Source organism: Malassezia vespertilionis, chromosome 2 (genome assembly GCF_029542925.1).
Source record: "Malassezia vespertilionis chromosome 2, complete sequence".
NCBI lineage: Eukaryota > Fungi > Basidiomycota > Malasseziomycetes > Malasseziales > Malasseziaceae > Malassezia > Malassezia vespertilionis.
The window spans coordinates 561,973-587,140 of NC_079248.1; the positions used below are offsets into that span (position 1 = coordinate 561,973).

The window sequence follows — 25,168 nt, forward strand, 5'->3', positions numbered from 1 at the left end:
CCGTGCAAGCTACAAGCTACGGACAAAGTCAGGATGGGTGATAATGTGCATCTTCACGACTATGCAGATAGAGAGCGAGACAACCAAGGGGCATACATTGTATGCCACAACTAGCAAGATTAGAAAGACTCGGAAAAGTCTCACTACAACAACTCACGTCGCCGTGAAACAAGCGGAAACTTCGCAACACACATTCATCCGTGACAAAAGCCATACGACGTCGTTGTGATCCGCTTAGAGAAGAACAGCGCCGGCAATAAGGCCAGCAAGACCAAGAGCAGCAACCTGCACGGCGGTGTTTTTGGTTGCCGCATCGTGCATGTTGACACCCATACCCTCGAGCTGGTCAGCAGTCTCCTTCGGGATATCCTCATCGTCTTGGGGGGTAAAGTCGTCATTGCCCTGAGCCCTGATGCTCTGAATAAGACCTTTGTAGAACGCCATCTGGATCGCAGAGGAGGAAACAGTGACGGTAGGGTAGTAAGTAAGGACAGAGCCGGCAAGCTCGTCAGCGACCTCGGAAACAGGGTAACCCTTCGGGCCAGAACTGTACTTGCCGATGAAGAAGTTAAGCAAGGAAGGCAGGTTGAAAGGAGGCACCTGGGTCGAGCTCGCAGTGCACTTGTAAGCCTCGTCCGTGTTGTAAAGCATAGAGCAAACATCGCTGTTGGAGTCCTTGCTGTCACCACCGTTGTCATTGTTGTCGCCGCCCTGCTTGGGAGGAGCAGAGGTCGGTTGCGCCGACGAAGCGGGGGCAGCCTTCGAATCGGCCGCAGGCGATGGCGCGGCAGCCGAGCCACCAGAAGACGCAGGGCCCTGAGCTGCGACACCAGCAATGGCAATAGCTAAAATTGCAAGGGGAGTGCTAAGCTTAACCATTGTAAACGGGTTTGGTGGTCCTGTATCAACAATGAAAAAACAATACCCGCCATCGAATTACGCGCAGAATTGTCACCGACCAACGTCCGACCGTCCGACGACGCCGGCATTCGCCAGGCTGCATATGGCAAAACATACAGCGCGTTGCGTATTCATTTGCCTTTTTCGGCTGCGCTTTCACGCACAAGCACTCGAGACGCAAGTTATGTAGCTCGATACAGTCTGCATTGCCTGCAGCGTGCATTTGTAACCACATTTCTGATTGGTCAATGATATTCTCCGAACAGAGCCGTCTTCACCGCAAGTTTATAGCACGTGACATCACGACGGCCAACAAAGCCCCAAGCGTGGTGGGAGCCGATTGCCGCACGGACACCTGGCTCCGGATCCCTTGTGCACGTAGACATTGATTACATACTTTGACGGTAGACATGTTTACGGAGAGAAATTAGCAGCAACCGCCTTTATTACCGGTGCCAGAGCGCGCTGAGATACCAGAGAGAGAGGTGTTCCCCGCCTGTGCGCCTGGCGCATTCGAGGTGATGCCTTGGTCAACGAGATGGTCCTTGACCTGCTGTGCGAGTTTAAAAAATGCCTCGTCCACGTTCGTGTTCGACTTAGCCGATGTCTCGACGTATTCCATGCCGAGCTCCTCGGCAAGCTGCTTGCCTTGTTCGAAAGTAACGACCTGTGTTGGTCAGCGTCCGCGCACAACAATCAACGCACCCGCTTCTCCTCCCAATCGGCCTTGTTGCCGACAAGAATTTTGCGCACGCCGTCGCTTGCGTGTTGCTCGACGTCCTTGTACCAATTTCGGATATCTACCATGAGCTTATGCATAAAGAAAGGACGTACCCGCAAAACTCTTCTCATCGGTCACGTCAAACACAAGAAGAATACCCATCGCCCCGCGGTAGTATGCGGTCGTGATCGTGCGGAACCGCTCTTGGCCAGCAGTGTCCCACTAAGAGATGTGTTAGTACCAAACATCATGCGTTGCCGTTTCGGCGTACGTACAATCTGGAGTTTGACGCGCTTGCCATCCACGTCGATGGTTCGGATTTTAAAATCGATTCCAATAGTAGTAATGAACGACGGTGTCCATGCATCATCGCAAAAACGCAGCAAAAGACATGATTTACCGACACCTGAAGGATGCGTCAGTCAAAGCGTAAAAACGTACCAGAATCTCCAATAAGCAGTAGTTTCACAAGCAAATCATAGTGAGGTTGCGGCATGATGGAAGCGTTGCAATCAAAGAAGCGATACGGAGCACGAATGTGGGGCGACCTTGCGCCCCGCTCATACGCATCTGTCACGTGACTCGTGTGGGCACTGCGAGCCTAGACCAGCGCGGTAGGACGCGTGGGGTGGACAGTGAGCGGTTGCAATCGTGCTTGTGGCGCCTGTGGGAAATGCGTTTGCGGAACATGCTTTGTGGTTTACTTTGCCGGCGGGTGTGCGCGGCATGATTTTCTGAAATTGGGCAAATATGGCGAATTGCCTAACGTGTGGAGCACCGTTGATTTCTTAGCAGTTGATTTCAACCACCATGCTGCGTCGAGCCAAGGTGCCTGTCAGGCTGGAGCATGTGTGCATGATGCGCACATCTACCTTGTATACCCCTATGCGTAATTTATCGACACCATCCGAAAAGCCATCGGATCGGATAGAGAAGAACGTCGCGCCGGATGCGGCAAAAGGAGCGCCGTCGCCAGGTTTTGGCGAGCCCGAGGAGCGATCCTTTACATCCTCGACCACGAAAGCGGCAGAAGCGATGAACAAACAGCCATTGCCGTACCTGTCGCGCCCCCTAGGCGTTCAGCAGCGTCCCAGCTCGGAGCGCGTGACATGGGCCGACCGCAAAGCAGAATGGTTCAACACGGATAAACGCTTGGAACGACGAAAAGTGATGTGTGTACTGCTCAGAAACTGACACCCAGGATCAAGGAAGCCTCGCAAGGCTACTTTCATGACTTTCATGCGATCCGCTCCCACGGAGGCAAGACATGGCGCAGTCCCAATACCATGATCCGCCACGACGTGCGTAATGCCAACAAACTTACCTGCAGAAAGCGCTGTACTTTCCGGACATGGAAGGAACTTGCCTAGCAGACAAATCGAAGAAGCATACCGCCGATATGCTATGCAATAAGGTATCAATTGTTGCCATTGTCACTTCCAAAATTTCCGAAGAGCATACCCGCAGCTTTTACGAGGCGTCGCTCGCGCGCTTCAGCGACGATCCCAACTTCCAGCTGGTCCAAGTGTGTATTGCGCATTATTGACCGCAGATCAACCTACAGGAGAACGTGCTCAAAGCCTATTTGCTTTCCCTGTTTCTGTCGTCGCTGCGCAAGCAGGTACCTGTGAAGCTACAGGAGACGTACCTGCTGAGCGGCCAGAGCATGGAGATGCTACACGAGCCTATGGGACTGCACAACAAGCACGTCGGCTACACCTATCTCGTAGGCCCCGACGAAAAGATACGCTGGGCTGGCAGCGCGTTCGCCGAGCCCGACGAATCGCGCGCGCTCATAGCATGCGCTGCTGTCCTGCTCGATCGACTCGCTGGACGAACGCCCCGCCATCGTACATAGCCCACGTGACCCAGTACTTTTTTGCCGCACCGCTGCTGCACCTTTATGGAGCGCGTGCAGTACTCGCTGGAGCGGTCGCTTCCCCAGCTCAAGCTCCTTGATGAACAAGGGCTACTTTCCAAGGAAGAGCTTCGCTCAATCTCGTCGCAACGACAGGGATTTGAGGCGCGGCTTATTCGCCGGAAGCCCGCCAAAAGAGACTTTGAGCGGTACTTGGCGTTTGAGACAGACTTGAACGACCTGATTCTTTTGCGTGCGCGTGCGCGTTCGCGCTTGGCTGCCGAGCAGATACGCAAACACGGAGGCGATAACAGCAAGGCGCGCTTGCTTCCGCGCAACTTTTTCGGCCGCCAGGCAGCGAGCCATTTTGCGCAGTGCATTTCGGTTTACGAGCGCATGGTGCGCAAATTCCGCTACGACGTGGACTGCTGGTCTGCATACCTTGCATGGGCGCGCAGCAAAAAGATGCGCGTGGTTGCAGGGCGTGTGTATGCACGGTACGTGAATGGCGTGGCGCGATCTGACCTACAGTGCCCTGGCGATGCATCCCAGCAACGTCGCTCTCTGGCTTTCCGCCGCTGATTATGAACTGAATAGCAATGCGGATACAACTGCAGCGCGTGCACTGCTGCAGCGTGGCTTGCGTATGAATCCCCTGGTCGATGCGGACGCTATATCCGCACAAGCAGCCCAGGACGCACGGGGTCCCAAAGTCCGGCGTACAGCGCGTGGCGCTGTACGTGCCGTGCGCGATCCTGGGCTGCTGCGCTGGGAGCTGACCGAGTATGAGCATGGCGTGCTTCGCCTTTGGGTCGAGTATTTTCGCATGGAACTTGTGTTTATGGAGCGCTTGCGCCGCAGATGGCGTATCTTGGGCCTCGACAGCGGAAGCGGCGATGCGCCCGTTCCTCAAGGCGGCGATGCATTCACTACAGCGCGCGCTACAGCGCATACGGTTGCACCTGAGGATCACGGCGTGGGAGAGGAGGAAGGGGAGGAGGTAGAAGCAGACGTGGAGCAAGACGTTCCGCCGGCGCCGGCGCCGGCGCCAAACGACAAGGACGAGTTTGCAACGGAGCGCGTCGCGCCAAACCAAGGCATTGAGGTCCCTGAAGGGCACAAGCAAATCATGGACGGCACGATACCCCTGGTCTTGCTGGCCAATGCGCGCAAATCGCTACCGCCTACGGTGCAGCTCTACTTTTTTGTCGCGATCCTTGGCCTGCTCAGCGCATTTCCCTTTTTTGACTCGAGCATCGTGCGCGAACAAGGGGCGCTGCTTTCGCTCCGGCTTGCGCAGACACCGTTGGGGTCTGGGGATATGCTGCGCAACCGTCTGATTCGCGGCGTCTTGGACACCGTGCAGGAGACGTGCAAAACGTCGTGGTCAGAGGAAGGGCGCCTTGCCACTGCAATGCTCACGTCGTTGCATCCCTTTATGCACCCGTTCTCTGCGCTGGAGTTGGATCTTGATGGGATGCCCGCCTCGCTTGCAGACACCGAGCTGGAAAAGAATGGCCTCTTGCACGGCGCGAGCCAGCTTCATACTACCTTCTCGCGACCGATCGACGCATTGTATGACTTGGCACGCATTCCAGACCAGCTGCGCTCTACCGGATCTGCAGGTGCCAACGATCCATGGCACGCATGCCGTCCGGTTCTGTTTCTGTTGAACGTGCTTTCCGAGCGACTCGTGGAGCGTGCCCCCAACGTCGAGCCAGCAGGCGACGACGAGTCGATCGCGTCGGATGTCGCCGAACAAGCTCCGACTCAGTTCCTTGCCGCCATGGCGGCCAGCGGCAATGTCCCATCCATGGCCGCAGCACTTGTCGCTGCATTCCGCGCACACGACGAAGAAAACGTAGCGCTGGGCTTTTTGGCCACGTTGCAGTTCCTTTCCAGCAAAGCAGCAATTGAGGAGCAGAATATTTTGGCGTATTTTGCGCACGTTGAAGCTACGCTGGTGGCGGAGCTGCTGGATACGCAGCGCGCTGATCTTGCATGGCTCGCCGTGCAGCGTCTCGAACGCAAGCTGGAAGCATGCGATGGCGACGCAGATGCGATTGCTCAGCTCGACGCAGAGGCACAGGCGTTGCGTGCATCCTGCACTAACCCCGGCGCACTGGTCCTTTACGAACGCATCGGTGCACAAGCCGCAGAGCGCCTTTTCGACTCTCCACACAGCGCCGCATTTGCATTCACCTGGCAAAAAGGCGGCATGGAAGCGGCGGAAAAGGCACGCGGCGCTTGGCGTGTGTTGCTGCGCGCATGCACGAGCCCCGCACAGATGGCACAGGACGCAGGTGCGCCGGTATGGGCACCGCTGATCGAATGGCTTGGCGCGCAGACAGACGCTGCGCTAGTCGCCAGCGCACCTGCGCGGCGCGCCTTGTGGCTCGACTATCTCGCCTGGGCACACTCCGCTGCCGTGGTTCCAGCCGCCGACGGTAAAGAGGCGCGCAAAAAAAAGCTAGCCGCGTCGCACTGGTCGTGGGAGACGCACGAGGCGGCCGTTGTTGAAACGGGTGCGCTGCTTGCCTCTTCGCAGCTCGTCGGCACGGCGCGGCTCGAGGCACAAGCGCTTCATGATGCCGTCGTCGAGCAGTTTGCCCTCTTTTCCTCCACCGACGTCGCTACACTGCACGATGCCGAGCGGGATGCGAGCAAGCGCCGTGCGCTGCAATCCATTTTCGAGCGCGGCTCGCCGAGCATCGCCTGCGTCCTCGAGCTTGCATTGCGTGAATCCACGCTGTTAACGATCCATACTGAAGCGGCGGCCAAAGGGATCCAGGAGCGCACCTTGATGCTCTATCGCCGGGCATTGGACATGGCCGAGCGCACGGACGCAGACATTGTGCACATATGGACTTTGTACCTCGCGTTCCTCCTGGAAATTCAGGACATGCGCACAGTAATGGAGGCGCTGCAGCGTGCGCAGGAGCATGTAGCGGCCTTTGCGCCTCCGGGCAGCGTGCATGCGCTCGAGCAAGCGTGGCACTCGCTCCTCCACGCCCGTAGCTCGCTCGCGCCATAGCCTCCACATAGCTCCACATGCACGTGTGGCGACGCGACGCGACGCGCCTACTTTTTTGCGACCATGTTCCGTACGGCAGCGCCGGCCCAGGTGCCCGAGCTGCATGGGTTTGGCAAACCGAGTGCACAGGTGGCCCACCACCCGTCGAGAGGCAGCGCACTTCTGCCGTATCCATTCCGCCTGAACATGTACAACGTGCCGCCCATGCAAGATATCACCGTCGACGAATTTGAGAGCTGGGCGCTGGACCGCTTGCGTGTGCTCTCCGAGATCGAGGCCGCATCTGCACGGAACCAGCCGTGGCAAGAGACTAAGGCGGTGATTGAGCGGCGCATGAACGAGTTCCTTCCGCTGCGCTCCAACGCTGTCGCACTTTCTGGCACCGTCACGACGGCGTCGAGCAAAACAAAAGAGTTGCTCAAAGAGCGCGTCAAAGACCACGTTTCGCACTTTGTACTGCGACTCGCATTTTCACGCACAGAAGAGCTGCGCCGCAGGTTTCTGCTTGTTGAATCGTCTCTCTTCCGCTGGAAATTGGAGACGGAGCACCTTGCCGAGCGCGAAGCCTTTTTGCGCACGCAAGATTTCGGGTGGCAGGTCGTATCTGCCGAGGAGCAGCAGCGGCACCGCGAGCAGCTGCTTGCTGTGCATCCGCGCCTTGCGCCCACGTTTGCCGCGGAGTCGTTCCTGCAAGTGCCTTGGTACCGCGTGCCGGAATTGGTCGAGCGGCGCAAGGTATTTGTGCACCGCGGCACCGCATGGATCCCCTCCAAGGAGCAAGGGAGCCTGATTATCGCCGAATTTCATGCGCAGCTTCAAGCACAGCTTGAAAGTACGGCACGCGCTTTGCCGCGCCTCGACGAAGACGACCGGCTGATGCCGGTTTTGGAGCATTTGAGCATGGGGTCCATGGTCGCTGCATCCTCCGACTATACCAACGCAGCGCTTGTTAGTGTCGACGGCAGCAGCGTGACAATTAGTGCAGAGATGGTCGAGCACCTCATCCGGAAGCACGCGCCGATTTGCATGCGCCACTTGCAAGAAACGCTTACGCAGACGCACCATCTGCGCCACTATGGGCGTCTGCAGTACAATCTGTTCCTCAAAGAACTTGGTCTTCCTGTGGAAGAAGCGCTCCTCTTTTGGCGCCGCTCGTTTAGCAGCATGACCGACGATAAATTTACCAAAGAGCATCGCTACAATATCCGACACGGCTACGGGCTCGAAGGACGCCGCCTCAACTATCCCGCAAAGAGCTGCGCACGGATCATCACGCAGGATCAGCCCGGACCCCAGGACACGCATGGGTGTCCATTCCGGCACTTTTCCCCCGCGAATTTGTCTGCAGCGCTGGGCACCTACTACCAAGTCAGCCCCGACGACCAAGCCGAAATTGTACAGGCGGCCAAGCAAGGCCACTACCAAATCGCCTGCTCGCGCCTCTTTGAGATCACCCACGCCAAAGAAGGCGTCAAGCGCAGCGATGGGCTGGGGCAAGGCGAAAGTGTGTCGCATCCCAACCGATACATGGAGGCCAGCTGGCGACTTGCACAGCAAGCGGCAAATAGAGATACAGAGGGGCCATAGTGGCGCGCATGTTGTTCCTAGATTACATTGCTACCTTTTCCTTCTGCCGCAGCGACGGCCTCTCCTTTTTTCGCCAAGAGGAACCGGACAAAACGGTTACCGTACTGGACTGGATTCACGGGACTGATAAGCCGCGGGTTATACAGGATGCTTTTCCAGACATGCTCGCAGCGCTTGACAACATTGTACTGGGTGAACAAGTCGATGATGCCAAAGTAGTAGAGATAATTGGTATCCTCGTTGTGTTGGTTGGTCGACCGAAATCCGCCCTCGTCCTGGTAAAATACGTAGTTGGAACGAGGGGCCATGTTGCTCGGCAGTTTCGTCGCGGTTTGTGCAGAGAGCACTGTTGGGTCCGCTTGGCGGAGCGCAGAGCGCAGAGCATGTGGATCCTTACTGCCGCCATGCGGCGAAGGCAGCATTGTATCCGGCGATATGGGCTCGTCTGAATTCAACGCTAAAAAGCTTGGGCGGCGCACGGAGCGTTGTTTCGGCGAATTGGGCGATTGGGGCAGATCGCCGGCGCCGGTAGACACGGTATTGGACCGCTCCGCTTCTGGCTGGAACACTTGCAGCTCGTGCTGCAGCTGGTTATGGTTGCCGATGCGCAAATCGTGCACACCCATCAGCAAACTATAGTCCATAATGTTGAGCCGCTTCAAGAGCGCGACGTCGCTTTTAAGCTGTTCGGCAAAGAGCGCGTGCTTGGCTGGGCCAAGTTGGATGTACATGCCGCGCCTGACCCAGTTCTTGTCTTTGAGCACGACGTTGGGCTTTGTCGATCGCTGGTCACGGTTTACCAAGCTGCCTTTTAAATCGTAAATTTCGTGAATGTCGCGGTGGGGCGGAAACAGATTGTTCATAATGACAAAGTGCACCTTGCGTCCTCCCGGCAGCTTTACGCGGTGTAACCCGTAAAACTGGCTGAGCAGCGTCTGTGGGTTTGCACGCACATGCTTGTAGTACTCGGGAAGGATCTTCATCAAAAATTTCTGCTCCTCTTGCCGGATGGTTTTGATGATGAAGCGGTAGTCGCGCGAGAAATAGAAAAACGAGCCGCTTTTTCCCGGGGACCCGAGCTCCGAGAGGATATACTTGGCTGTGAGCGCAAAGAGGTAATCGCCCGCATCGAGGTGGAAGTGCTCGCGCAGCTGGCGGAATACCGCCGGCGCATAGTCTTTGAACTTGAAGTCGTAGCTGGACGAGGGGCTCAGCTCGTTGCCGATAATGTCAAAAGTGAACTTGTACTTGGCGGAGAAGTCTGCGCGTGTCAGCGGTGATTTTGGGCGGGATTCACAGCGGGAGACACCGATACGGATGCCGGTGAGCATATGGTACATGAGCACATAGTTGGCATGCTCTTCGCCGATCAAGTTGCCGACGAGCACATTTGGTTTGTATTCGTCGGGACGCGCGTGGTCGCTGCCGAGCGTCGCCACCGGTGCCGAGACTGTCGGTCTCGGTGAGGCGGGGTTGCGGCTTTGCTTCCGTTTCTCCTTGGCGCGGCGCAAGCGGCGCAGATTGTCCGCATTCTGCGCCATTTCTTGGTCAAACGAAGTCGGTTCTTGGTGCGCCGAGGTGGAGGACACGCTCTCGTGGCTCGTGGCGCTCAGGCGTCGCGTTACGGTGCTGGTGGAGCGTGCAGGCGCTGGGCGCTGGCGGCGCGCAGCGGACTGTGTGCCCGGCACTGGAGACTGTGCGCCAAACGAGACATTGAGGGGCGTGTGGAAACTTGCGTCTGACTTGGCGGGAAGCGCATCGATACTGGCATCTTTTTGTATTTCCGGCGCGAGCGAGAGGATATTGAGCGAGGGCAACGGCGGTGCAGGCACGTTTCGTTCGCTTTCTGGGACCTTGGCGGGCCCAAAGAGCGACGGCGCGAACTGTGTGTCGAGCCGCGCGTCTGGCTCGATCTCGGGCTCATTGTGGGGCACGTAAGGAAACAAAGGGTCGCCTTTCGGCCATGAATTCTCCTTGAACTGGGGTGCACTGAAGTCATCTTCGCGTGCATACGGTGTTGGGCCACGGTCATTTTGAAGTGGCGCGAGAGACGGTGTGCGGCCCAGCGTTGCGTCGAGGGACGAACGGCGCACGCCCGCCTCTTTTGGCGGCGTCGAAGGCCTCGTTTGGCTCTGCCCCTGCCGCGCACGCCAGCGCTTCCGCGGGCGGAGCAGTGTATTCTCGTCAAATAACGGCACATCCACGTTGTGCTCTGGCTCTGTCGGCAAGGCGCTCGCGTCGGGGGTCCGCTTCGCGCTTGTCGTCTTTTGCATCTTGTCCGTGCCCCAAAACGCGTTGCGCTGCGTCCGGGGGGTATCGGACGGCGACACATCCTCTTCATTGTTGCCGGTAGCAGACGTCGAGCGCTTCCACCGATGGCGTCTGCGCCGCGGGTTCGGTACGCTATATTCATGTGCTTGCCCGTTGCTCATGCCAAACGGCGAAGCATACGGCGTCTCGCGCGAGAGCGTAACATCGTAGGTTTCGCGTGTATTGCTGTCACTTACACGAATCACTTGCTGCTCGGCAACAAGAGCTCGCCGAATGATGCTCAGTGGGTCGTTGCTGGCATCCATGCTGCTGGATGGCCCCGAAATGGCTTCCGGCGACATTACAGGGCTCTGCTGCCCCGAATGCACCACATGGGGGACTGTGGACAGCATTACGACGTCACAGAGAAAAAGGCACAGGCAAACCCGAAAACGAGGCTATGCGCCCATGTGGAGGCCACGCTAAGCCACGTCGCTTCCCACGCCATGTTTGCGCAACCTGCCGAGGTCGACACGATGCAGGAAGAGGAGGCCGATGCGGCGGCGCCAGCTGCGACACTAGGACACACACCAAGGTCGCCGACCATCTCGGAAAATTCCTCGCGCAGTCGGACCAGCTTTTCCTGCTCCCCGCGCGATTTTCGCCTGCCGCTTGCGGCGACGAATCACGATACGGAAATGCACGATTCGCCGCGCAGTATGCTACGCATAATGGGATCGCGCCGCTCACTTCCGCGGGATAAGAACAAGTTGCGCGTTGCAGATATGATCCAGGGCGAGCGCTACCCTTCTGAATTTGAAGTCGCGTCCGAGGCGAAGCTGCGGCGCCGCTTGGGCGACGGCGCCGATCCCCCACATCGACTCCAGCGATGGCGCCGCGAAGCGCCGTACCGCGCACATCCATTTACCGATGCATACCAGCCAAGTGTCCCGGGGCGCGACAATGCGCGGATCACAAACTTGTTTGGCTACGCGCGAGCGCCTGTCTCGGATGTGCATTGCGCGCTGCACGATCAGGCGTGTGCGACTGACGAGGACCTGGAGGACGTGTTTGTCACGACGCCGCTTGGAACGTGCGATGAGGGCAGTACGGGCTACTCGTCGGATGCATCGTCTGCAGCGCTCGACGAGGACGACGCGCCCTTGGACGACAGCGCCGCGCGATTTTCCACACGGCCGTGCACGTCGCATCCTGTGCCTGTGCCGGGCGTACTGGATATGCGCATCGATGCGGGAGCACCGCCCGCACTGGAGCAGATTGGGTGTCCGAGTCCACGTCCCAACATGAAACGCAAAGCGGAGCACGAGCGGAGTCCGGGGTTTGGTGCGAGCCACCGCAAGCACAGCCATTTACTGCGTGGGCCGCGCAAAGCGACGCTGTCTGCCTCGCCGCGCAGCACATCGCCGCGGCACGCGCTCTTGTGGGGCGCGACCAACGCGGCCGTATCCCCTTCGTCCTCACCGCTCGCTATTGGAGGCATTGCGCGCCGAAGCTTGACGCCTTGTGCGCTTGCCTTTACCCCCATGGAATCCTCGCCGAGCTACCCAGTCATTTCACGGCCATCGTCGCCTGGCGCGAATGCATGGATCAGCAAGACACACAGTCGCTCGCCTTCGGTGGGGTCGGGTCCGGGGTATGGAAGCGGCGCGATTGGCCTGCGTATCGGCGCAAGTGCCGTGTGGGACGGCGTGAAGCTCAGCTCCAGGCTCAGCGAGCAGGCCCAAGGGAAGGAGATGGACGAAGGCGTGCGTGCATTGGAGCTCGGCTAACATTCTCGCTACGCTATATACCCTATATTGCGCCGTCGCTCGTGCGCACGACAAATCCATCGCGCACAAGCGAGTCCTTCACGTCGCGAATCCGCACCTCGTTGCGATGAAAAATACCCGCAGCTAGCGCTGCCTCGATAGTTGCTTTTCCCGTAGCCTCGCGCTTTGCAAACAACTCGCTAAAGTGCTGTGCGCTGCCCGCACCGCTGCTCGCCACCACGGGGATCGAAACATGCGAGCGGATTAGGTCGATCAACTGCGTGTCGAATCCAGCATTGCTGCCGTCGCGGTCGATGCTGTTGATCAGCAGCTCGCCAGCACCGAGGCGCTCGACGCCGCGTGCAAGCTGCAGGACATCAAGATTCCTCGCTTCGCGCCCGCCTTTCACGGTGCATTGGTACCACCAGCGTGCGTTTCCCTGCTTTCCAGGGCGCTCGTCCGTGCCAGAGACGACACAGGCGCTGTGTGCAGGATCTATATCCTCGCCTTCTTCAAGATACACTCGTCGTGGGTCGACAGATACGACCACAGACTGCACGCCGTACTGCCAAGCGATCTGCTCGATCCCTGTATCGCTCTCGAGTGCCGCGTCCGGAGCATCGCGGGGGTCCGTAGCGCCATTCAGCGCCAGTGCCCGCTGCAGCAGCTGCTCGACAGCATACACGGCTTCGCTGCCGATACTGACCTTGTCGGCACCTGCGCGGAAATACGCATGGGCTACGCCGAGGGCGGGGTGAAAGGTGCCGTCGGGGTCGGTAAAGTCGCGGATACCGCCACCGATAGTGAGCGGCACAAAGATGGTGTTCGCGGCGACTTTGAGCAGCGACAGCATGGGCTGGTCGTCGAGCGCCCAGTTGCGGAAAGAGGTAATGTTTAAGAAAGTGACTTCGTCGGCGCCTTCGGCATAGTACCGCTGCGCGAGCTCCACGGGTTTCCCCATATTGCGCACCTCCGACTTGGCGCCGGCCTCAGTACCTCCACGCACATCGTAGCTCTCGCCTTTGGTCACCACAAGGTCGCCCTGGTCGTTGCTTCGTACGTCCAAGCACGCAACTATGCGACGCGTGGGAAGGGTAAACATCACGTCCTGCGTGTGCATGAGCGTACGCGGTCCTAGAGCGGCGGAAGTCTGTGGCGTTCCGTCCAGCTTGAGCCAGGCGTCGAGGATGCGCAGGCCCGCTGCGCCGCTTTTTTCAGGGTGGAACTGCGTCGCGAAAATGTTGCGGTGCTGCACAACCGAGATAAACGTCTCGGTGCCATAGGTGGTCGTCGATAGCGTCCAGTCGGCTAGTTCAGGACCAAATGCTGCGCGGTAAGAATGCACAAAGTAGTAGTGCTCTTCTTTCGCGGATCCGTACGTACGCCCAAACGCCTCGCCGTCCACGGGGCCGCTCGGCGTCGCGAATGCGGGAATCTGCGCAGTGTTCCAGCCCATGTGTGGCACAGCTTTTTGCAGGCCATCCACGTCCTCCGGGCTGAAGCGGCCGACGCGCGCCGGCACAATGCCAAGTCCAGGCACGCCGGGTGACTCGTCCGACCCCAGGCACAGCGCCTGCATTCCTATACAAATGCCCATATACGGCTTACCCGCCTCGATATGTGCACGGATGGGCTCAATGTACCCTTTGGTGGCAAGTGCTTTCATCGCGAGGCCAAAGGCTCCCACGCCGGGGAACAGGAGTTTCTTCGGTCAGCAACCCTCGACGTACATCTGCTTTTGCAATATCTTCCGGCGAGCGCACCCATTCAAACGTTTGGCCAAGCTTGGTCAATGAATTAGCAAGACTCTGTATATCTCTTGTCAGCTGCCTGCACACGTACTCCCTGCGCCGTAGTCAATGAGGTACAACATTGCGCAACGTGGAGTTCCATACGCCTCCCGCAGCGTGTCATCAACGCCACGTGGCAAGCGGTGTCGTCGGGCGTCCACAAACATTGAAGCGACGCCATGTACCGCACCTTTTTTCTTGGCACCCGGAAGCGTGCACAGAATCGCATGGATCTGGACAGCGACCCGAAGAGTTCTTTGCTTCAGGGCCAGTCTACAACAGAGCTTGTGATTGAAAACACGGGCGCAGACGTGATTACGGATCTGCGCCAGACGGCGAGCATGCTGGTCGCTGCGCAACAGGCACACATTGCGGCAAGCCAGGTCGCGAAAGCACAGGACGAATGTGTGGAAAATAGCGGGGTGGATGGACTGACGCACCCAGATGGACACGCGCCCAAGGATCTCTTGCACCAGGCCGCGGGTCTTGTCAAGGAGCCCAAAGTCGCTGCACTCGCGCTGCGCTGCGAGGTGGTTGCCAGCTTCTTGTTCCGCCTTATCACGTACGTCTTTTTACGCATAATTCCGGGACGGTTTGGTATCTACGCGGTACATTTCTTCACACTGTATCTCGCCGCATGGTGTACGTACGAGCTCTACCTTGGACTCCACCGGCAGCGCACGGAGAATACGCCGCGCGTACACGTCTCGCCGACAAAGATTTTCACATCGCTCCTCCTCGGCCGCTCTACGAGATCTACGCGCGTGAATCAGCTTTTGCTGGGCCTCCAGACCATCGTTTTTCTCTGGTTTCTGGATGCGTACTACGCACCGTACATGTTTCCTTCGTACCGCGAAGACTCTTTGCGCTTTGCACGCATCGGGGCACTTACGCCTTCATCGGCTACACTGCATGTGCGCTACCCAACACCTCTGCCTGGGCTCGATGGTTTCTGGGAGACGGAATTGGACGGCGCGCTGCAGGATGCGAGCAACTTTCAGGGGACGCCCGTGCGCGTTGTGTGGCGGCAAGCACCGGATATGGCTGAGGGTGGGGAGAAGACAGCTCCGCGTGTAAGCAGCATGTTCCGCGATACACGACGCTGGGAGCGCGGCCCTCTTCTGCGCTTGAACGAGACTGCGGATTGGACAGCCACTGCAGTGCTCAAGGATCTATGGCCCGCTACCCGGTACGAATGGCGGTTAGCGTTCGTACACAACAATACGTTTGCGCCGCTGCCGGAGCGGCCTGTGCAGTTTGTAACGTGGCCAGATCCACGGCTCTCTGCGTACCTCAAGACAAAGTCGAGCAAGGATGCAAATCACGCGCCACTCGACGACCCAAACCACTTTACGTTTGCCACCTTCTCTTGTGTCAAACCCGATTTTCCCTACCATCCCGCACAGTTCTGGGGGTGGAACTGGCTCTTGAAGCTCGTGGGGATTGGCGGCGGAGAAGGGGGGATTGCACAGCGCAATCGTGTGCATGGTTTCGATCTGTTGGCAGATCGACTTGCCAAGGTGCCCGCTGGCGGATTCCGATTTTTGCTTGAGCTTGGGTAGGTTGGCGCATGTTTGCTGACGATAGCGATTTGATTTACGCAGATGTGCCCCGCTACGAGGGACCGTTTATCGAGACGTACCGCAAGTTGTACCGCAACCTGTTTGCCTCGGCATCGTTCCGCAGAGTCTACTCCAAGATCCCTATTATTGGCATATACGATGACCACGAGATTATTAACAACTGGTCGGGGGGGGGATACGGAGATGAATCAGAGCCGGTCGATTCGAAGCAGGCGCGCGAATACGAAGCGCAGCCTTCGCCGCCGCAGGGCCTCGAAAGTGGCTTGCAAGCTTGGGAAGAGTATGTTGGGAACGCGAATCCCTCGCCGAACGTTGCCGGGGACCACTTTTTCAACTTCCAGTATGGCGACACTGCATTCTTTGTCATGGACACGCGTAAACATCGGGTCCATCCAAGCTACAAAGGACCTATCCGGTCCACACTTGGGCTTCGGCAGCGTACTGCGCTACTTTCGTGGCTTGCACAGGTGAATGGCACCGCGACATTCAAGTTTCTTATCTCTTCTGTACCATTTACCTCTTTGTGGGGCGGCCCGCTCGACTTTGACGGCCGCAAGGACGGTTGGTCTGCTTATCCCGAGGAGCGCAAACTGATCATGGACGTGATTCAATATGTACCGAACGTGATCATCCTCTCGGGTGACCGGCACGAATTTGCATCGGTCAGCTTTCGCAATGCGTCTGTGGAATTCAGCACGAGTCCATTGTCCATGTTTTACATTCCCGTTCGCACACTCGCACAGTCGCACTCGATGGACCCTCCGGGCGACGAACAACTACTCAAGTACCTCCCTGATGGGAACCATAAATGGACAGAGCTCGAAGTGGATACACGCTATCCAGAAGAGCCTGTCGTACGTGTCGGCGTATTTGTCGACGGAAAGGAGGCGTGGCATCTAGACGTGCATGGACGGCCCGTACGGCGAGCACAGGGCGCGTTGGGATCCATCGCGAAGAGTCTCATGGAACTTCTTGGGTTCCGCGATGTGCGCTGGTTCGATTGATATTCATAGCATAGTAATGATGTGCATCGATCCATCCGGGGCTTTTGGGCAGGAGCGCGAAATTTCCATACCTATTTTCACTCATGTAATGAAATTAGTTACTCGAGTCGCAGAATGTATCCCGGCTAGCTCAGTCGGTAGAGCGTCAGACTCTTAAAAGGGTCTCTTCGATTACGAAGGGTTCATCTGAATGTCGTGGGTTCGAGCCCCACGTTGGGAGTTTTTTTTTGTTTTGGGTTTGAGTGCAATGTGTGTGTTAACATGCTTTTTTTTTGTGGCATGCTGCATAGCATACTGCCGCACTCGCGCATTGCCTTTGGTACAATATGCTTGCTGTGAAGCATAATTACATTCATGCATACATCAGATACGGACACTCGCGTTAGCACGATTAATCGTGCCAATTTTGTGTTGCTCATCCTTACGCGAGAGGACAGAGCTATTCCCCTCCAGTACTGCCAGCATCTCAACAGCAAGGCGACGGCTTATATCGCGGTCTGCACGACGTCGACTTGCTTCAATAATCCACATAATCGCGCGCCGCGTACTTTGCCGTTCGTTCAAGGGTATAGGAACTTGCATCGTCTTACCACCCTGCTTTCGCGATTGCATACGCAAGACTGGCTTCGCAAGTTCTACTGCTTCATATACAAGCGGGAGTGGGTCCGTGTTTGTCAGTTTCCCCATGTGGCCCATCATGTTCGCAATATACCTCTCCGCGGTAGCCCTCTTTCCATCACGCATTAGCAAGTTCACAATAAAGTGCAAAAGCGGATCCTGGCGCGGAGGAAGCGACTCTGGAGCATACATATACGATTTCAGCGCCGCGTTCGTCGGCGGAGGGGGCGCCTGACTGGGAAGTATCACTTTTGCGTCCGGATGTGAGCTCTGCTGTTCCTCCAAAGGGCACGTCATACTCATATTACGCATAGGCGTAGCGATTCGTGGAATGCGTAGAAAATCTATCCTACTGTTGCAAGCACTATTTCGAGCTGCTTTGCGAACGTGCGCAAACGCCTTGAAAAACTGCATGACGCTTGTTCGCAAAGTAGCGCAAACGCTAACGACGTGCGCATAGGTCACGTGATTTACATTTACGTCCGTCGCTCGTCTTTGCGCATTTCAGCGATGCAGCCAGCTCGGGGTGTATGGCGATCAGGCGCGAGGCCGAGCGGCAGCGATGTATTTTTGCCGCATAAAACAGGTATTACTCAAGGTGGGTTTTCTGGCCCACCGCCGGGCCCACCGCCGGGGCCGCCGCCGGGGCCGCCGCCTCGTCCGCCATCAAGACCGAGCCGTTGGGATGCACTGCCTCCTGGCGCTTCGGATGCGCCTTCTGCACCTCTTGAATCACCTACAGGACGCAAGCCATGGCTTATTCCACGCCCTCCCCCACGTACCCAAGTAAAGCAAGACGCATTGAAAGAGGTATGTCGACACACATTTACTTACAAAAGGCAGCAGCACTTCGGGTCCAGCGCGAAAATGGAGTTCGTGCGTATTACCTTGTATCAAATAAAAATACTGGGGGAAGTGGATCCATTCCTGCCTACTTTTCTTTGCAAAGTGCGCTTATGGAACTGAGCGACGCTAATTTGGAAGCGGATGCCATGCGTGCGCGTACAGAATTCCTTGAAGAATCTTTGATACGGACACAGGAAGACGCGTTTACATACTCTGCTGCATCTAGCGCCGCAGAGCGTTCCTAGATACCATGTAACTCTATTCAAGCCCTTGTCTTACGTGCCTGCTCCGCGGTCGCCTACCGACACCTCCACGTGCAAGATCATTGCGGACGTGACAGCCTCTCAGCCGCTAGCAATCATACTTATCTCCGCTTTCACGCTTCTGGTTGGCACAGCACGCATCGCACCGCTGTTACTGCCGACCGGGAATTGTCGGCGCTAATTAATATCGCCTTTTACGCCACTTTGCGCCTCCATACCACCAATCACACGCGCAGCCGTGTATGACAGTATTAGTAAGCAAATGTATGTACCCTCCTTGGGGTGATACATCGTCTTGGACCACTATTTTTTGTTTGCACGGACATCTGCTGGTCTAAGATCGATAGCAGCTGGTGGATGTATGCATACTTTGCGGGATATGTCATTCGTATTCCCCGAGCTGCCGACATGGTTGCTAAATGATGCATTCCCGCTTGAATTTGTACGCATGCGTCATGGTCCCTAACTCCAGTCTGCTCATACAAGATCAACAGTGTTGGGAACAGAATCCTCCGGTCTAGGCGCAACACCGCTGGACATGGCGAACAGTTTACTCGATGTTGATCCTGACGTGAAAGCATTTTTAAATGCTACGCGCGTGCCAGACTCGATGGCTAACGTGCTTGAACCTCAGGCCGCGGCGACGCCTATGTTTTTTGGATCAACCAACTGGGCGCAAAACAGGGCCATATTTCCACCAAATAACGGCGAGATAATGCAAAATACCGCGTGTGGCCCTTTGCCCGGGCTCGGAAACCATGCGGCCGTATTGCCAAACGGGATAGCAATGAACGGCGTGGAACCGCCTTCGTTCGATTTTGTGCCTGGTCAGAACAGGGACGCGGCGATATCCGAAAACAGCGCTCCATTGTGGGCGATGCAAAACAATACATGCCCACCATTCCCCAGCGCATCTTACGCACAGCAACGTGCAGGCCCACGGTTTGAGGCGCCGAGAGATCAAGTTTTACTTGCACGCACCCTTGCACGCTTACCACCTTCGCGTATGCCTGCGTCGCAGTCGTCATCGCCGGATACCATTTTCTCCACTCGCATGGCATCGAGCAGCGGACGGAGCGAGGCGAACCTCGCCTCGCCAGTGATACAAGAAAACTTGGCCCCTCGCGCGAAGCGCATGCGACACGACACCGAGCCAGTCATGCCACGCGACAAACTCGACCCTTCGCAGTGGCCCGTCATGCAGCATGCCAACATTAAACAAAAGCATGCATCGATGGAGCTCGCCGCAGAGAAGCCCGTCGGGAAAGCGCGCCCCTTTCCTTGCATGTACTGCTCCAAGGCATTTACACGAAAGCATGACTTGGAACGGCATGCACGCGTCCATTCCGGGGACAAGCCCTACGCTTGCACCCAATGTCAGAAGGCGTTTCCCCGCAGCGATGCGTTGCGGAGGCACATGCGAGTAGACCACGATACTGTGGTCCCCTATTGGCGCGGTCCGTCGCCGGAAGTACGGCCTGCGTTGCCCTTTAGCTCCACCCCCGCACAGACCTAATGTATTCATAACGCTCTACTATTTTCGAGCACATTTTGTATTTACTTAATCTCTAACCGGTGCAGATCGATTCGGCTGTCTTTTGCAAGGATATCAGGGGTGAGCACCGTGTCTTGGACCTTGAGCAGCTCCTTGAAAGAGTGCTTGATTGTCACATCCGAGACACCGGCAGCCACGGAAATTCGCCGTGCGGTGCGCTGCTCGTCGACCAAGATAGTCACCAAATAAATGGACGCAGCAGCAATCGTAATCGGAGAGCGGCCGGCGAGGTAGCCGAGGTCGTGGATGCGGTTCGTAATCGCTTCCGTGACACGCACTATCGACATATCCAGACCCAAGTGGTTGCAGTAACGCGCCACCAAATCTGTTGCGCCAATCGCAAGGCCAAGCGGCGTACCAGCGCCAGAGGTACCGGGGCCAGGGCCAGCGCCTGCGTGTGCGGCTTCGCTGCCAGCGACCGAGCCCATTCCCGTAGCATTCAAACCGAACGCTTCCTTCATCTCGCGGAAGCAGCGCGCCACTTGCTGCTTGCGCACTGAAGTGAGTGCACACACTTCGGGAAACGTGCGCGGAACTCGATTCACACGACACGCTACATAGATCGCTGCAGCAATAATTGCGTCGGTGTGCTTTCCGCGCAGTAGCTTTTCCTGGTCAACACGCCGGTACGCCTGCTTCGCCGTGTCGCATACGGTGCGTGGGAGATGAATACTGTCGCACTTGTTCTGGATCGAGTCGAATGCGTCCAGCAAGGACCGATCGCGAGATCCGTACGTGCGCGACATGGTGCGCAGCAAGTCGCGCGACGTGCCTGTACCGCCGTCGCGAGCGGCAATTCTGCTCTCTAGTTGCTCTGTGATTCCATCGAGGATCGGATTCGCAGCGCTGCCCACACGCGACGGATCGTCTCCGTCCTCGTTTGCAAATGTGCGCCATTCGCTGCGCGTATCGACGATCCTGTCGCCGAGCACGAGACCACAGTCTGCACAGACAAGATCACCGCTAGCAAACTCTTCTGTAATGTTTGGGGGAACCGTCTGGCACTCGGGGCACAGCAGCCGCACATTTAAGTCGGGGAGGAAGTGTGGCTGCGCCTTTTTAGGCTTTGCCAACCCGTGCATATGTCCCGCATTCGCCTGCTGAACGGCACGCGCCTCGGCAAACCTAGGCGTGATTGCAAATGCATCGGAAAGCGACGGCGGTACCGCCTTCGCAGGCTCCGACTCTGCCGACATGGTGGTCGCCACTCGTGCTGTGCGGCTTGTGCGTCGTCTTCTATATCACGTGACAATACGGTCCGTCGCGCGGCGTGCGTGCTTGTTGGCTCTAGGATGGCGGAGCAGGACGCCGGAGCGGAGGAGCCGCTCTCGAGTTTCGAGACATTTGCTGATGCATATCGCGCTGTTAAAAACTTGAGTTTCGCCGAGCAGCTTGACCCAGCGTCGGGCACTGCGCTCGTTTTCGCAGATATTTGTGCCGAGCGCGCGCAACTTGCCGAAGAAGTCCATGCGGGCATTCTTGCGCCCACGGCACCGCTTGAGGACTGGGACGTGGTCGAATGGAACACAGAGAAACACACGTGGGGTCTGATCCAGCTGCTTTTTGCGTACGTACCGAAATATTTCTCATTGCAGCGAACGTCTTTTGGATCCCCGGTCCACGACCCGCGACGAGGCACAGCACATATACGAGACGCCGCTGGACACAGTACAACGGGTACTGGACGCAGATCCAGAGCTCATGGAGCTTAAAATTATTCGCGAGTGGCTACAAGACCTGCTGCCAGTCCGGCATGCGGTGGAAGTGCGCAAAGGCTACATGCCCTTCACCAAGAATGATTTGCGCGCCAACAAACGGGTACAGACTTTGTCTGGCCAGCGTGGGAATGAGCGTTTGGCTGAACAGCTGGATCCAGATGCAGCAACGCGCGGGCCCGGCACATGGGACGTAGAAGACGCCAACTATGAAAAGGCGCTTTTGCGCAACCTGTTTGAGTACGTGCGCGCCGGCGAGCTCGACAAGGCGCTCTATTTGTGTGTGCAAGCCAGTCAGATGTGGCGCGCTGCATCGCTGCGCGGCGCACTCTTTTACCATGACCCCCTCCTCTCCGCGGACGACGCCAATGCCGCGCCCATGGGCGATCGCTTCCGCGGAATTTGGCGCCATGTAGCGAACAAAACGGCGTCAAACACAGCATTGGATCCGTATGAGCGCGCGCTGTATGGGTGCCTCTGCGGTAATCTCGGCTCGGTGCTTAATGTGAGTCATACGTGGGAGGAAAGGCTCTGGGGCTACATTAATGCACGATTTGAACAGCACTTGGACCAGGCACTGGCAAGTGCCACTCCTTCGTTGTTTGTTGCAGACAGCGTGCCGGCACACACGGTCAAGGCAGACAGTTCTGCTGAGGCATCCGAGGGCCTGGAATCCATTTTTGAGCAGCTGCTGCAGTCGGATACGCCCGGCCTACAGTCCTCCGCCGTGGAGCCTTACCACATTGCGCAGCGCGCAGTGATTACAAACCATGTACCCGACCTTGTGTCGCGAATAAATGCGCGCCTATCAGAGATGGAAGCGCTTCCTCCCGCCCAGTATGCGCGCTATGTGCGCTTTTTTGCACACCTTGTGTTGTATTGCCATCTGGTGCACATGCCGCTACCGATTTCACTGCGAGCGCCCATATTGAATGCATACGTGAGTGTCTTGCAGCGCGCAAACCAAAGCAGCGAGCTGATCGCGCTGTACGCGAGCAGTCTCGACACCGAGGACGCACACGTGGTTTACGCCGAGTTTCTTTGCTCCATGGATGGTGATACGCCGCTGGAGGACCGCCGCAATGCTATTTTGCAAGCACAGCCATACGGCCTGGATCCCGCGATTGTGGCACGGTGTGCTGTAGACATGATCTTTGCCGAGATGCTTCCCCAGATTGCACAACAAGGCATGACGAGCGAATGGGACGCTGCATTGGGTGCCGACGAACGTCGACTTGTGTTGAGCATCGACTGGCTCACCTTTTTTGACGCCACGTTCCCGGATGCTGTGCTCCAAACGAATCGCTTGCTCCGTATCTTTATGGTGACAGGGCGTCTGCACGCGGCGCATCGTCTCTTGCAGCGCTTGCCGCACGAATTGTTGAATATGATTGCGGATTTGGGCCTTCCCATGGACCAACTCGTGGAGCTCGACCACTGGCGCAGCTACTTTGACGTGCTGGACAAGAACGTTGTGGTGCGTGGGCTATGGGCTGATTTGGCCAAGGCAGATTCACGCACCGAGCAGCACGAATGGCTCGCTGCACTGCGCTCTGCAACGGAAGCCGCGCGCATTGCCAACATGGAACTGCTGGAGCTTGGCTGGCTGCATCTTGACATCGAGGCTGTCTCCGAGGAGGAGGCGTGCCGGATCGAGGAGCTGACGCTGGTTCGGAGACGGTATATCCCAGAGATTGTGTTTAGCTTGCATTTGATGCTTGTGGATACCAGCCAAGTGATCCCCGAGAATTTGGCGTACGCACTCGGGCTTTCCAACATGGTAGCAGACGAGCGCCTCCGGCTGTATGCAGAGTTTTCTGCGATCGATCCTGCGCCGGGCGAGGCGCGCAATATGCTACGAACATACCTTGAGCACGTCCGTGAGGCTGCCCTATTGGCATTAGACCGCCACGAGGACGTGTTTGGGTGCGACAAACGTATTCGCGCATTGTAGGTATCTAGCTACAGGTAAAAGTTGCGTCGTGAAGCACCCATTTTCGGTTCCCACTTAAATTCCAAGCCTTCGTCGGGTGCGGCATGCGACGCTGCTGCGGGCGGCTCGACTTCGGGACTGTCTTCGAGCTCCTCCACAAAACGGCCATTCCATGCACCGGCGCCTTTGGGAAGGTTAGCGCGCATAGAAACAAGTTTCAGGGTGAATCGCGGGCCTATTTCCTGCAGGGCTGCCTTGTCTTTGGTGCGGAACTCGTAGCGATGGCGACGGAAAAAGACATAGTCACGTTGGTTATGTGCAGTAACGACCTGGCGTCCTTCGAGCTGGGGAATTTTTGGGAAAAGATGCTGCAGCATTTGGCCGACTTGGTGGCCTAGCGCGGTGGTAAAATTATTCAGGATCAGCTCAGGAGTGTGCGGAGTGGGTCGTGCATGCCCAAAGATATCCTTGCCCATATCGATCGAAGTAAGTCGGAAGAGGGCGGTAGGGCCAAGCGGGAGTTGGACAAGGGTAAGTGTACATGGCTTCTTGCGCGACTCGCCAATCACGGCAACGGCATCGAATCGCCGCGAGCGTGCCCAGCTACAAATCTTGCCAAGCCCTGCACCCTGAGCTTTGGCGCGCGGACGATACTCGGCACCGGGAAAGACATTGAGAAGTTCTTTGATAAAGTCGCGCACTTGCGCTGCTGGGTGGCTTCGAGCGTTTGCCGAGGTAAGATGTGGCGAAGTTGAGTTCGACGGCATCGAAGTGGTAATAAGGATGGAGGGTGCAGCGTGTAGATCATCGTCTAGATCGTACTTGGCTTGCTGGGGGTCGACCAAGTCTGGCCACGCCTCAGCCACGTTGGATTCGTCCAGCTGGATTTCTTCGGGCCCGTCGTCATCGTCCTCTTCGTCGTCATCTTCGTCGTCGTTCTCTTCGTCGTCGTCCTCTTCGTCGTCGTCCTCTTCTCCTTCGTCTTTTTCTCCTTCGTCGTCGTCACTCGCTTCCCTCTCCGTACTGGGTAATACAGGCTCCTTAGCTTGCATCCAGCACGGCGTTTCATGTGTATTCGGCGCATTCAGTACCGTAGGATTATAATCGCGCGTATTCTCGATTGTCCTTGTCTTATTCGTAGCAAGACGCTCCTTACGCTTCAATTTCCCCCCCGCAGACGTGCGCTCTTCCTTGGCGATTTGCAGCCTTCGTTGCAATTTCTTGCGCGTCTTTTCTTTCCGATACTTTTGAAATTCATCCTGGCGCTTGTGCTTATTGAGGATATGCGATACATTGCCCGTACGGGACGTTGCATCCTCACTGAGGCCCTGCACTGTTCGTGCCATCGTCACGACGTCCAAAAAAAAGCGGCGCGAGGTCGTGCATTTGCCACGTGCCACTTTGCCCGGCTTGGTCAGCGTTTTTGGCAGGCTCCTGCTAATCACCATGTCTGTTTTCGTCGCTGCTACTCGCAACTCTGTGCGCGGTGCTCGTGCACCAGCACTGGTCATGAAGCAGGCCCGTCGCAATGTGCACATTGAAAATACCGCTGAGACTGTGCGTACTTGCTGACTCGCTGGACAATACTGACGCTGCTTGCGCTGTTTCTTTTTTTTTTTGGCCGTTTTGTTTTCAGTCTCGTACGTACCGCTGTTGCACCATCTAACTCCAGTTCCTTTTAAGCAAGGCAAGAAGCACAAGACTGGTCTTGCATTCGGTACCTTCCTGTACTTTGCTGCTGG

At 57.1% G+C, this 25,168-nt stretch overlaps 13 protein-coding genes and 1 non-coding gene across 14 annotated transcripts; 7 read left to right on the forward strand and 7 right to left on the reverse strand.

Annotated features, from left to right (window-relative positions):
- Positions 1 to 234: 234 nt before the first annotated feature.
- On the reverse strand, positions 235 to 879 carry MVES1_001098 (uncharacterized protein; the record flags this gene model as incomplete). Its single annotated transcript, XM_056205951.1, has 1 exon — positions 235 to 879. One exon carries the CDS (start codon positions 877 to 879, stop codon positions 235 to 237), a length of 645 nt encoding a protein of 214 aa, XP_056061926.1.
- Positions 880 to 1,327: 448 nt separating this feature from the next.
- Positions 1,328 to 2,117, reverse strand: SEC4 (GTP-binding protein; the record flags this gene model as incomplete). The annotated part of the gene is made up of 5 exons (XM_056205952.1): positions 1,328 to 1,567; positions 1,606 to 1,700; positions 1,735 to 1,843; positions 1,897 to 2,027; positions 2,063 to 2,117. The coding sequence occupies 5 exons, from the start codon at positions 2,115 to 2,117 to the stop codon at positions 1,328 to 1,330; spliced, it is 630 nt and encodes a 209-aa protein (XP_056061927.1).
- A 314-nt stretch (positions 2,118 to 2,431) lies between these two features.
- On the forward strand, positions 2,432 to 3,479 carry ATP10 (Mitochondrial ATPase complex subunit atp10; the record flags this gene model as incomplete). Its single annotated transcript, XM_056205953.1, has 4 exons — positions 2,432 to 2,793; positions 2,823 to 2,926; positions 3,076 to 3,146; positions 3,174 to 3,479. 4 exons carry the CDS (start codon positions 2,432 to 2,434, stop codon positions 3,477 to 3,479), a joined length of 843 nt encoding a protein of 280 aa, XP_056061928.1.
- Positions 3,480 to 3,524: 45 nt separating this feature from the next.
- Positions 3,525 to 6,513, forward strand: UTP6 (U3 snoRNP protein; the record flags this gene model as incomplete). The annotated part of the gene is made up of 2 exons (XM_056205954.1): positions 3,525 to 3,976; positions 4,077 to 6,513. The coding sequence occupies 2 exons, from the start codon at positions 3,525 to 3,527 to the stop codon at positions 6,511 to 6,513; spliced, it is 2,889 nt and encodes a 962-aa protein (XP_056061929.1).
- Positions 6,514 to 6,576: 63 nt separating this feature from the next.
- PRI2 (4-nitrophenylphosphatase) lies at positions 6,577 to 8,100 on the forward strand (the record flags this gene model as incomplete). Its single annotated transcript, XM_056205955.1, has 1 exon — positions 6,577 to 8,100. The coding sequence occupies one exon, from the start codon at positions 6,577 to 6,579 to the stop codon at positions 8,098 to 8,100; it is 1,524 nt and encodes a 507-aa protein (XP_056061930.1).
- Positions 8,101 to 8,117: 17 nt separating this feature from the next.
- MSS4 (1-phosphatidylinositol-4-phosphate 5-kinase) lies at positions 8,118 to 10,712 on the reverse strand (the record flags this gene model as incomplete). The annotated part of the gene is made up of 1 exon (XM_056205956.1): positions 8,118 to 10,712. The coding sequence occupies one exon, from the start codon at positions 10,710 to 10,712 to the stop codon at positions 8,118 to 8,120; it is 2,595 nt and encodes an 864-aa protein (XP_056061931.1).
- A 144-nt stretch (positions 10,713 to 10,856) lies between these two features.
- MVES1_001104 (uncharacterized protein) lies at positions 10,857 to 12,140 on the forward strand (the record flags this gene model as incomplete). The annotated part of the gene is made up of 1 exon (XM_056205957.1): positions 10,857 to 12,140. The coding sequence occupies one exon, from the start codon at positions 10,857 to 10,859 to the stop codon at positions 12,138 to 12,140; it is 1,284 nt and encodes a 427-aa protein (XP_056061932.1).
- Positions 12,141 to 12,162: 22 nt separating this feature from the next.
- HIS7 (dCMP deaminase) lies at positions 12,163 to 13,785 on the reverse strand (the record flags this gene model as incomplete). Its single annotated transcript, XM_056205958.1, has 1 exon — positions 12,163 to 13,785. The coding sequence occupies one exon, from the start codon at positions 13,783 to 13,785 to the stop codon at positions 12,163 to 12,165; it is 1,623 nt and encodes a 540-aa protein (XP_056061933.1).
- Positions 13,786 to 14,088: 303 nt separating this feature from the next.
- MVES1_001106 (alkaline phosphatase) lies at positions 14,089 to 16,496 on the forward strand (the record flags this gene model as incomplete). Its single annotated transcript, XM_056205959.1, has 2 exons — positions 14,089 to 15,467; positions 15,497 to 16,496. The coding sequence occupies 2 exons, from the start codon at positions 14,089 to 14,091 to the stop codon at positions 16,494 to 16,496; spliced, it is 2,379 nt and encodes a 792-aa protein (XP_056061934.1).
- Positions 16,497 to 16,615: 119 nt separating this feature from the next.
- On the forward strand, positions 16,616 to 16,716 carry MVES1_001107. Its single transcript has one exon. It is a non-coding gene; the product is annotated as a tRNA-Lys (tRNA).
- Positions 16,717 to 16,859: 143 nt separating this feature from the next.
- Positions 16,860 to 17,417, reverse strand: MVES1_001108 (uncharacterized protein; the record flags this gene model as incomplete). Its single annotated transcript, XM_056205960.1, has 1 exon — positions 16,860 to 17,417. One exon carries the CDS (start codon positions 17,415 to 17,417, stop codon positions 16,860 to 16,862), a length of 558 nt encoding a protein of 185 aa, XP_056061935.1.
- Positions 17,418 to 19,780: 2,363 nt separating this feature from the next.
- SUA7 (transcription initiation factor IIB) lies at positions 19,781 to 20,974 on the reverse strand (the record flags this gene model as incomplete). The annotated part of the gene is made up of 1 exon (XM_056205961.1): positions 19,781 to 20,974. One exon carries the CDS (start codon positions 20,972 to 20,974, stop codon positions 19,781 to 19,783), a length of 1,194 nt encoding a protein of 397 aa, XP_056061936.1.
- A 96-nt stretch (positions 20,975 to 21,070) lies between these two features.
- NUP84 (Nucleoporin nup84) lies at positions 21,071 to 23,447 on the forward strand (the record flags this gene model as incomplete). The annotated part of the gene is made up of 2 exons (XM_056205962.1): positions 21,071 to 21,345; positions 21,374 to 23,447. The coding sequence occupies 2 exons, from the start codon at positions 21,071 to 21,073 to the stop codon at positions 23,445 to 23,447; spliced, it is 2,349 nt and encodes a 782-aa protein (XP_056061937.1).
- An 8-nt stretch (positions 23,448 to 23,455) lies between these two features.
- RPF1 (Ribosome production factor 1) lies at positions 23,456 to 24,937 on the reverse strand (the record flags this gene model as incomplete). The annotated part of the gene is made up of 2 exons (XM_056205963.1): positions 23,456 to 24,888; positions 24,931 to 24,937. The coding sequence occupies 2 exons, from the start codon at positions 24,935 to 24,937 to the stop codon at positions 23,456 to 23,458; spliced, it is 1,440 nt and encodes a 479-aa protein (XP_056061938.1).
- Between the last annotated feature and the right edge of the window lie 231 nt (positions 24,938 to 25,168).